The 12250-nt window shown below is 36.0% G+C and overlaps 1 protein-coding gene across 1 annotated transcript in view; it reads left to right on the top strand.

The window, feature by feature from the left end:
• Positions 1 to 12250, top strand: part of LOC108977474 — a gene marked incomplete at its 3' end in the record, with an annotated part of 158984 nt that overhangs the window by 45570 nt on the left and 101164 nt on the right. Inside the window, 1 exon segment of the mRNA XM_018947170.1 lies at positions 10811 to 11260. Coding sequence (XP_018802715.1) covers positions 11014 to 11260 — 247 coding nt within the window.

Consider the following 12250-nt stretch of genomic DNA (forward strand, 5'->3'; position numbering starts at 1 on the left):
TCTTAGATTTGGCCGCGCCTTAGAAGTTCCTCTCAATGCCCACCACATCTTGGTCAAAATTTTCCACTGTTTCTGATATTTTTGTATAATATTTACTTTTGTATTTTCTAACCCAGTTGTTATTGTCCAATTCTTTTTGCTCTGAGCGCGGTAACTCTTCACTCAGCTTTCGCTATGACCTTTGTATTCTATGGAAGAACAAATTTTTGCCTTGGTGTACATATGTTGCAACCCCTATCGAATCTGTTTATCAAATTACCAGTGAAGAGCACAAGTGTCAGTTTAGTTTAGTTGGTAACAGCTTTTAGAACAGGTTAAGCGCTTAGGGTTATTTTTCGCACCCTGCCAACGCTCATCTGGACACAACTGATTTGTCAGCTTTACTTTCAAGTATGCCAGTATAATGTATTATATTTATGCATGATAAATATGAACTGAATTTTTGCATAACTCTCAGCACAAATCGCACTTGAATGTCATTTTGACAGCTGTCAAAATAGAATAGGAAAATTGCGACCCTTGCACACACGTCACTTATGTTGTCAAAGTTGTCAGGAATTGGCAAAACTTTTTTGCAACTAACAGTGAGAGAGAGAGCGAATGAGACAGCAAAAGGACACCCTTTGCGAAAAAGATCGAATGGAATGAAAGACGCAATTAAATATTGAAGGATATGTGGTGTAGCAAATATGAAAATACTTAGAAAATGTGACGCACTTGATGTAGAAAACTTGACAAAAATAAGGGTAGCATAAAAATTTAATGTTTCGTGTTGAGGATACGCACAAAATTTTACAAACTGCAGTAAATATTGTTAAAGAGTTGAATAGTGACAGAAAAGTACTGCACGCATGTCACAAATTCATTAAAATGTCCTCGACTAAATGTCACTTTTGGCATTTCGCTTGACAAGTGAATCTAACAAACTTATGCGTTAGCTGCCAGAGAAGAGCGGAAAATTCGTAGCACCACTTGACAGGCAATTGTATGAATGACAAAAAGCGTTGATGCACACTTTCTTCATTAGCAGTATTATTTAGTGTCGTCCCACGCATGACACATATCATGTAACCAACTATGTACTTTGTCAACAAATGAAAGTTTCGACTTTTATGCCTTTGCTACATACTTATTTGTTTACTTTTATGTTGTTGGCTTTGTGGCGTTGCAATGCCGATGTCTTTTCATCATATTACACATTTCAAATAAGCATATATATGCTTAAATATTTTTGTACATATTTACAAACAATTTGTTACCTTTTTCATCTCCCGTCTACCATATTTATTTACCTATTGTGTGCAACTGTCAATACAAACTAGCTTACAGCTGTCAATTGCGCGCGTTCGCTGCCCTCGGTATACCGAGAGCGTGGCGCAGACGATAAAGCGTCGCGCACCCACACTCCCGCTCCCCAACTGTCAATTGTTGGCGTGGGCGCCGAAAGTGGAGCAGTCGGTATTTGTCGCCGGCCACATGATTTTTACTGAGCATACTTTTTTTCTCTCTCTGTTGCATTCATACTTACATATATGTACATATATGTCTACAAGCACATCAAGTGGTTAATTGATCAATTTAATTTGACACTCAGTTGTTGCGCCCATTTTATTTTACTACTGCCTTTGTAATAAACGTTAAATGTGCGCCTTATACTACTCAACACTTGCGCTCACTCAGTTGACTGCTGATTGCCGACAGTCGGTAGACAGCAATCGTTAGTTCGCAGTTGTCATTTTGTAGGCTGTAGTAAACTCTATTCATATGCTCATATGCCGTACACACATTTTAACGGCATGCAGCATAATAATAATGACAGTCATGTTGATGTTTGCTGACAGCTGACAGTCATCAATTGTTGATTCAATTGGTAGTTATGCAAATTGTCATCAGTAATTCAGTCATTCCGTCAGTGAGTTAGTCAGTCAATCGCGCTTGAGCGCCCAGTTAACAGCATAAACACTCACTTACTCAGCCATTCTGCGTCGCTGTGCGTCAATGGGCATAAATAATTTTCACTTCGCTTGTAAACATTTCGCCGAAAAGCAAAGATTTATCTACAGCATGCATTCAGCATCCAATTAAGTTTTTTCTCAGTTTTGTGGTGTTCTCAGAATTTTGCTTTTTGGAAATCTCTTTCTGCTTTCAGCACTTAATAGGGAAGTTTGTTTGTATTGCGCCCGTTAAAATTGTTTAGTTAATGGCATTTTTTTGATTATCTACTTGAGATTTATTATTATTATTAGGGTGACTAAGATAATTTTTCATGGTTACTTCCTTATTAAGTTTTATGACTAATAAAATCAAGCCTTTATATTTATAGTTTTGTATGATACAATAATGTATTAAGCAAACTTAAGTGCTGCGATATTAAGTTGTCGACAAGTTGCATCAATCTAAAATAAGAATTCAACGCAAAAAATCAATTAGCTTTTAGCAGCTTTCACTGCAAAAGCTTCAAATCAACCTTGCAAAGCTTTCACTGAGAAAGCTTCAAATCTACCTCGCAAATCTCCACCTGAAAATGCTTTAAGTCAACCATGTGAGACTTTCACTGAAAAAGTTTCAAATCAACCTCACAAAGATTTTCATTGAAAAAGCGCAAAATCAACTTGGTAATTCTTTCACTGATTAAGCTCGCGATAAACTGCTAAATCTTTACGTAAAAAGCTCTAACTGCACCGTGACCGTTTTTTACTAAACAAAGCTCTAAGTCAACAGTGAGAAGCTTTCGTTAAATTTAACAATAATGTATTTTACTAATTCGGGAACTACAAGGTCAAATTTAAAGCTTGAACAATATATATAGCCATATGAACCTACGGTGTGATAATAATTCATAGCAAACGTGCAAGTGATTTTATTAGCTTATTAATATTTAAAAACTTTTACTCAAAAGCTCCAAATCAACTATGTAAAGCTTTACCTGGAAAAGCTTAGAATCAAATGTACGAAATTTTCATTTAAAATGCTCAGAAAACCTAATAATAGAATATAGATAAATTTTCTAAATATTGCAGATAGCTTGTGGTTCGCAAAAGTCAATGATATCTGACTTAGATACGTTAAAATTTCACACGATTTCTTGTATTTCGAAAGTTATTAAAACTCCTTTGAATTTCGAGATTGACAGATGTCTTTCACTTGACTTTTGTTGCCAAATAGCTTTATTTGAGAACTCTATTGTTGTTTGAGCTTTAACTGATATTTTGGGTTATTTTGACAGAAAGCTTTTACTTAACTTAACTGAAAACATAATTATTGTTTAAGCTTTCGTAACTGAAGAACAAATGTATATTCTTGTAGGCACTTCGTATTTACTTGAATTGTTAAAGAGCTTTAACCTTTTTTTTCGTTTAAGCTTTGGTAACTGAAGAACTTATATTTAAAATGTTAACTTAAAAGAAGAGCTCTCATTTGATAAGCAATATTATTGTTTAAGCTTTAACAACAGTGAAATCAAAACATAATGTTGTAAAAAATTGACTTGACTTGCCAAAGAGCTATCACGTTTTCTTTTTAAGCTTTGGTAACAGAAAAATTTATATTTAACATTAATAAAAGATTTTTACAAAGCCAAACTTGAGAGCTTTCTGGGTAATTAAGTTTTACTGAAAATAATATTTTGGATTATTTTTTTAATTAACTTAAATTGCCAAAGAGCTTTCATTTGATAAACATAATTATTGTTTAAGCTTTATCAATTCAGAAATCAATACATAATGTTGTAAAGGCTTTCTTTGACTTGCCAAAGGACTTCTACTTTTTCCTTTGAAGCTTTGGTAACTGAAAAAGTAATAATTGGTATTAAGACAGATTTTTAAAGGATTTTCGGGTAGAAAAATATCTTTAATCTTTATAAGGATTTTCGAAGCGAAAGCCAAACTCATTTTCGATAATTAAAATAAACTTGCCGGCAGTCGTTAGACTTCAATCGTTAGTTCGCAGTTGTCATTATGTAGGCAGTAGTAAAGTCTATTCATATGCTCAGATGCCGTACACATATTTTAACGGCATGCAACATAATAATAATGACAGTCATGTTGATGTTTGCTGACAAAATTTTATGTGAAATCGTTATGCGACTCATTTACCGCTCTTAGCTTCGGTCATGACCTGCTCGATTTTTTTGATAGGCTGTAAGCTCATGCTAAGCCATAGACCACCCATGGGGTTTCAAGCAAACATTTATTGATTAATTTAAGAAAACGGCATATTCAATGAAGAGTGGCATTAATAGCTAAGCGCTTAGCCGACTAGTTTCGCTGACATGCAGATAAACAGGATTTACAACCAGCTTGCAAAGCGAATGTCAGGCTTCAGCTATTAAGAAAAACATAGGAATTTATAAAAATCTGTACAAAAAAAAGAAATTACAACTGGGAAATTCCAACTAGAGAACAAATGCGTAAAAATGTTGACGACAGCTGTACGAGCAAATAGCCAACAACGCAAGCACAACAGTGCCACAGAGCGGTCAAAAGTCCACCAGAGGCGACATGCAGCTGGTGCCGCCAACAGGCGACAGCGAAAGAGAAACACCTGACATACAAAAATACCGCCAGAAAGTGGAGGGGCGTGGTGGAGAAAAGTGGAAAATCAACAAACGCTTCAAAAGCCGCCGGCAGTAACTACAAAGTGATGCGCTGCGTATACTGATATATGTATGCGCGTCTGTGTAGAAAAGGCCGTTGCCAATGCCGCCGATTGTTGCAACTATGCCGCGCGCAATGCGACGAAAAAAGCTTAAACACCACAACTAGTAACTGCAAGCGACAAAGCAACGCCACTAAATATGTTGCATGCTGCCACGCCAACCAACAGTACCAAGCGTAGCGATGTAGACTTGCGGCTAGTGCCGCTTATAGCAAAATGCGAGTATTTGCCACACGGTTTCGTCCGCTGGCTATCATTAATAATTTAACCCATTTTTGTGCGAAAATGCATAAAAAAACACTGTGTGTAAATGTGGCACACGCGCAACTAGCTATGCGTTGCATGGCGGGTAATGTTGCAACGCGGCCGGCCGCAAAAAATAATCATCTATAAATTATAGAAAATTGAAAAGTCGCGCTCAGATAGGCGGCTCGTATGCGGGGCAAGTAGAATCGTGGCAACGTGCAACAAAGTGGCACACTCACGGCATGTTGCATAGTCGTGGCAGTGTAATAAATGTCTGCATGCTATCCTTTATCGTGGCAATACTTTTTAACTTAAAGTCTTTACATTCACCGCACTTTTATTTATTGACTGCCTTTAAACGTGTGGCAAGCGCGCGCGCTAAAAAAAAAAACAACATAAAGTAGCTCAAGTATGCGTAGCGACGTTGTAACCCTAGCGGTGGCGCGTACTTACCATGATTGCAATATATATTGTATTTATAAATGTGCGATTATAAATAGTTGCCCACCGACGCATACTTACCGCGCGCTCACCTAAGCGTCACCCAGCAAGTGCAAAGTATCTAGCCATCTGCTTTTTTACGCTAGTCACACGTTTTACGGCATCTATCTTTATGCCAATATGCCGGAGCCGACTCAACTTTCAAAGCCTAAAACGCCGACAAATAGACGCAACGCGCTGTGGCAGGTAAAAAAATATAGTCAGCAAGTAGGGACACATCCGCGGGAAATGCCTACACGGCCAAGCTAAGGCAGAACTTTAACTAAAACTCCACTAAATTGTTAACCATCTCAATGGCAAAAACCGAAATCCGACGCAGTCTCCACACAGCTGCCTCCATAGAGCTGCCTCCAGCAGCTGCTGCCAAGATGTAACTGTGATACGACACGCCGACCATCACTTCAGACGAGTTGCACTGCTGCATACTTTGTCAGGCACAAACAAAAAAAAAAAATAATAATAAAAAAAAAATAACAACAAAACGACAAAAGGAAAGGAAAATCGGCACAAAATACTGATGGCACCGATTGAATGACGCTGTGCTTTTGCTGCAAGCATTGTTGACAATCCACCTCAGCACTACGCTTGCTGCCGTCAGCCGTCTACAGCTTGAGGCCATAGTTCGTCTAAACTGCAAATGCTTAGTCGCGCTAAGGACAGTCTCAAGGCATACATGTCTGTTTTTGTTGTTGTTGTTGTTGTAGCTGCTGTTGTAGGCTCTCGGTTCCAGTTGGAAAGTTGCAATTAAACGAAGAATTATTGACAGTACTTTGTTCCATCACTTGCCACTTTTTTTCAACTTCAGCTGCTGTGCCGTGCTCAGTTCACGTTTGCTAGCAGGAAACCCAGCACCACAACAACAACAATGAAATGTGCAAAGTTTTGTTGTTAATTTATTGACTGGGAATCTAGTAATTTCATAGTAGTAGTTGGCATGCACGTTTCTCTTTATTAGAAATTTGCTGCGAAACTCAGCACATGAAATATGTTGAAGAGTTGGGGTTAAGTTAGGTTGGGTTGGAGGTTGCGTTGATTTTTTAAAAGATTGAGTATTCAACAAAGGAATTTGTAGTTAAAAATGTGTGTTTCAGAAAGGATTTAATTAATTTGCGTTAATATTGAGGGATTTCACTAAGGTTTAAATAAAAAATACAAGTCCATTTGAAAACTTGAGAACAAAAACGAAATGGAATCCAGAAATGTATTCGAACTTACATTCAGAAAGCTTTCGGTTGATCAAAGTAAATAATACTTGACTAAGAAAATGCAGTGAAATGTTTCAAAACTCTTAGCTTTAAATTGATGAAAGCTATTAAAAAAACAACTTTAAATTTTTCAAATAAGCTTTTCATGCACTTTAGTTTTAAATTTTTTTTTTCAAGTTTTTAAGTTTACAAATATATTCCTGCCTGTGTGCTTTAATGTTTGCGACTGAACATAAAGTTTACACTTGACTTTAGATTGCAAAGAGCTGTCATATGGTAAAAATTCGCAAAGCTTTCGGTTGAGCAAAGTAAATGATAATTGACTAAAAAATGCAGTGAAATTCTGGCACTGTAAAAAGCTTTGAACTAAGCTTTTCATACACTTTGAAAGCTTTGAATTGTTTTTCAACTTCTAAAATTTAATGACCAATTCTTGCCTGTGAGCTTTTTATCTTGCAATTGGGCATGCAGCTTTTTCTTGACTTTATATGCCAAAGAGCTTTCATTTCATAAACATGATTATTATTTTAGATTTCACTAATAATAATTGTTGGGGATTATTTTACAAAAAAGCTTTCAGTTGACTTGACCTGCCAATGAGCTTTCACTTTCTAAAAGGATATTAGTATTTAAGCTGTAGTAAATGGAAACTTTGTTCAACTTTTAAAGTTGAAAAATATATTCATAGCTGCGAGCTTTATGTGGTAACTGGGCATAAAAAATTCAATTTATTTAAGATGCCAACGAGCTTTCATTCGATAAATATGATTATTATTTAAGGTTTATCTAATAATAAACACTTGAGATTATTTTGCGCAACAGCTTTCACTTGACTTGACTTGCCAAAGAGCTTTCACTTCCACTTCCACTTTCAAAAGATATAAGTATCCATGTGAAAAATTAAAATTTTGAATTAAAACAAATGTATTCAAGAATTTTTTGGCTTGCAAACTCAACTTCAGAGCAACCATTAGTTGTTATCTTTAACATACCTTCCCGGAAATGCATTGTCCTTTATTTATTACTCAGTTCTTGAATTGAAATAGTCTCGATTCTACCGAAGAACAGCGAGTGCGTTCGTGAGTCATTTAAAGAGCGTCGCCTGTAGCATTTTCAATAGTGCCGTCTTCTCCGACTCCACTGCGTTTTATTTTCTACTCACCATGCATGTTTTGAAGTAGTGTCAGAATGTAGTGTTTTGGTACAAGTCTTCACTATTCTTTGATAATTGATATTACAATTTTATATCGAAGGGCTACTAATGGGATTGCAGTTTTGACTTCATTCTTCTAAGCAGGGAGTATGAATGAGTGAGATTTATGAAGAGATATAGGTATGGTGAAAGCTTTAAAAAGTTATTTGGACTCACCACATTCATGAAATGATGCCATTTATCAAAAACTCTCTCTCAATGATGAGAAAAGAACAGTTTTAACGGTTCCAAAATGTCAATCGGTTTTTCTTAAGCTAAAGCCAGGGTTTTTTGTTCTTTCATAGAGTCTAAACTGAATGAGCTCTCCTAATTCAAAAGCGCTATATAGAGCACAGATATACATACATACGTTTTCGTTGTATCAGCTCCAAACCAATTTGGTCTTCTCTTCAAACCGCTCAACCTTAATGCACTATGCTAATTGCTAACGCCCTACAAACGGTGCTACCCAACACTTTAGATTGTTGAGCCCACAAAATAGCATACAAACTCACGCACATACATACATATATATACACACACACATCAAAGTGTATATTTACTGTAACAAAACCTGCTATTAGAAAGTTCAATTAAGCCGCCACATTGTAGGCAAGGAAACATGCTTGATGAGAAGCAGCCAGCGTAAAGCCTATAGCCAACAGCAGTTGGCGGGTAGCGCGAAGGAAGGCGTGCCTATTATGGAACATAATGAATATGTATGAGGAAGTATATACCATAGCGCTGGTATATGTGTGATGGTGTATGCCCGCTTATGTGGCATGTGGCAATTTCGTGCAATTTTCATTCATGCTGACGTTGCGCTTTTCATTCAACTTCATTTTGCTGGTGTACTCTTCGGAGCGCCAACCCGGCAACACAAATACATAGCATGGAGTACAAAAGCTTCCTAGTTTACCTAAGAGTTCAACACATTCACTGTATATATTTTTTTTCCCCTTGCCATTTTCTTAGCTTTGGCAAATTTTATAATTTTTTTTTTTCAATTTTCGTTGCGCCTTTTCCCACATCAACCTGAGCAGAGCGCCTACATTGCTTGACGCCAGTCGCTTTTATTTAGCTGGCTTGTTCTATACAGCATATTTTTTTCTGCCTTATACTTGCAACATTTTTTCTAGCTGCTGCTACTGTTGCACTTTTTATATAAATACAGCTAAGGCAAATATGCCCATAGAAATCGGGAAGAAAAGCGGTGCAACTCGGCGCTACCGTAAGCACACATACAACCAACATAGACAGCTAACCTGGTTTGTTGCCATTTTCAAGTCATTTGTGTTGAGTGAATAGGTTGCGCTGGCCGCTTGTTTGCCGCACAACTCCAATTCAGCGCATAGCAAGTGAGGCAGTCCGCCAACATTACACCGCGCGTCAGTCCGTCAGTTAGTTGGCATATACATATGTACATATACATGTGAGTAGGAATATAGTAAGCGCCATCAACATCTAACCAACACGCTGCAACATCTACACACGCACACACATGCACTTACAAATTGCGGTTGAAAGCAATTGCTGTGTATTGGTGCTGCTCTGCTTTAATTTCGCTGTTGCAATTGTGTAACAACAACAACATTAAAAAAATTAACAGCTATAGTTACAACAACAACAAGAATAATAAAAATACAGAATAATAAAATACAAAAAATACTGCTTCACTTGCAACAACAATAACAGCCGGCAACTAAAACTAGTAGCTAAACTTGACGGTAATAAAATGCTGACGCAGCAAAGTGGATGTGGAAATATAGGCTAAGAGAAAGATTTTGTTACAAAAAAATTTCAAAACAAACTAAAACGATAACTTCAGTTGCACCGAAGCTAGAATATCTTTAACGAATAGCAAATTTTCCATACAAGATCTTTATTTGGATTGGTCTGTTTGTATGACAGCTATATGATATAGTGGTCCGATCTGAAAAGTTTGTTGAGAGATTGTACCGTTAACTTGAAAAATATTACAAACTAAATTTCGTGTAGATAGCTGGTCAGATAAAAAAGTTTTCAATACAAAGACATAATTTTAATGGACCAGTTAGTATGATAGCTATATTATATAGTAGTCAGATCTGAACAATTTATTGGGAGATTGTACCGTTAATTTGTGTAGTAATACATGCCAAATTTCGTGCAGATATCTTTTAAGATAAAAAAGTTTCCAGTACAAGGACTTGGTTCTCATAGAACAGTTTGTATGCCAGCTATATGATATAGTAGTCCGATATCTTCAGTTGCAACATATAGTCAATTTCCTGAGATAAAAAGAACGTGAGCAAAATTTCAAACCGATATCTTAAAAACGGAGAGCCAAGTGTTTGGCGTATATTTAGACAGCCGGAGAGATGGACATGGCTAAATCAACACAGCTCGTCACGCTAATCATTTATATATGTACAAATTTTATAACGCCTCTTTATTTTCCTTCTGGGTGTTAGAAACTTCATAGTAAGCTTAATATACCCTGTTTAGAGTATAAAAACAACGAAAATGGCACAGCATTGCAAGTAAAGAAAACAGCAATAAAGCAATAAATGCTGTAAAAAGTAGTAAGAACTCGGGTAAATACGGCTACATTAAATCGCAAAAATAATATGGAAAGAAAAATAAAGAAAAATGTAACAAAAAATAAATACGTCATAAAAGCAGTGTGCTTGCAACAAAACGCGTCTGCAAAGTTGCTAACGAGTCTGCTTGCAATTTTCAGCAAGCAAATTGCTGCAGTTTCTCGATAATTAGATACTTGACCCACGCAGTTGGCAATAGCTAATACAAGCAAAACAAAAAAAAAAAAAAACAGACTCAATAAAGATTTGTCAGTCACAGCTTTTCAAGCACTTAAAGCTCACTGCAGCAGCTTACAAAGGTGAAAGCGCTAATTTTACATAAATATAAATTATTTTCTAAAAGGTTCATAAAAATTATTTAATTTATTATAAAAAATCAAACCATAACAACATTCTAATGAAAATTTATGTATTTCCTCTCATTTCAGAAAATCTAAAATTCGACACTGCCTCTTATGATTTATATCCACTAAACTTTTTGCAACGAAAATAGCGAGATATTAAGCAACAAAAGGCTAAATGCTGTAACTCTATACTGTGAAACAAAAAATATCTATGAAATTCTAAAAATATAAGCTACACTTTAAACTGAAACCCACACGAAAAATAATAAAAAACCAAAATAACAAAAATGCTTACTACTACAAGCCACACAACAGCAACTACAACTCTAAGCACACTGAGTAGTAGAAATTCAAAGTCTCATTACCACCACCTCCATCAACACAGTTCACACCCGCGCAACAACACTAATACCCGCAACATGTTCTCCCAACAGTGCCTTTCTTCCCGCAACTATAACTATCGACTACTACAAATCGCTCTACTGTGCACAGTGGCGCTACAGTTCGTGCCGTTGGCGTACAGCTTCGATGTTGGTGAGTACCAAGGACAATTATTTCTTTTATTTTATTAGAGAGTATGAGTCGGTATTAAAATTTTTTTTGTGGTTGGAAGTTAGAACATCAAATTAAATTACACAAAAATATTAAAAATATAATTTATTTCAATAAATTAAAACTTTATAAAAAAAAAATTAATTAAAATCAAATTATATCTTTAAAAATCGTTTAAAATAAGGACCAAAAATAAAATATTTTATTAAATTTAAAAAAAAGTCTTGCGGTATTTTCGCTAGTTGGCGCTGAGAGCGCGACGTACTAGTTTTATTCGTCGCATCGGTTCATGCTATACCTTTTTGAAAATTTCACGCGCTAACAAGTGTTTGATTGATTGTCGTTTCTTTTAAGTCGTTCGTGGGTTATAGCGTCGCAAACATGGAGCAAAATAAAGAGAAAATACGGCATATTTTACAGTACTACTACGATAAAGGCAAAAATGCATCTCAAGTCGCCAATGAAATTTGTGCAGTTTATGGACCCGATACAGTTTCCATTTCCACCGCACAACGATGGTTTCAACATTTTCGTTCTGGTGTAGAGGTGGTCGTAGATTCGCCACGTTTCGGAAGGCCTGTCGTCGAAAATTGCGATCAAATCGCTGAATTAGTCGAAATAACCGACATAGTAGCAGCCGTAGCATCGGTCAAGAGCTGGGCATGAGTCATCAAAAATAATTTTATGAACAATTGAAAATTGAAAAAAATTCAATAAAAATACCGCAAGACTTTTTTGACAACCTATTATTTTATGACTTTAAGAAATATTTTATTTTTGACACAATTTAAATTATTATTCAATAAACTTTATTTACTGTACGTCTACTACTGAAGAAACACAATATCTATACATTGTAAGTCTGCCATGATTGTTCCTTACATTGCCATTCACTCCAAATTGTCTGCCTATAACTAGACATATATATATATATACTTTATTTCCGTGTATTAGCAGTTTGCACTTAAAATA

This window comes from Bactrocera latifrons, unplaced genomic scaffold (assembly GCF_001853355.1).
Source record: "Bactrocera latifrons isolate USDA-ARS-PBARC rearing strain unplaced genomic scaffold, ASM185335v1 scaffold_9, whole genome shotgun sequence".
Lineage (NCBI taxonomy): Eukaryota > Metazoa > Arthropoda > Insecta > Diptera > Tephritidae > Bactrocera > Bactrocera latifrons.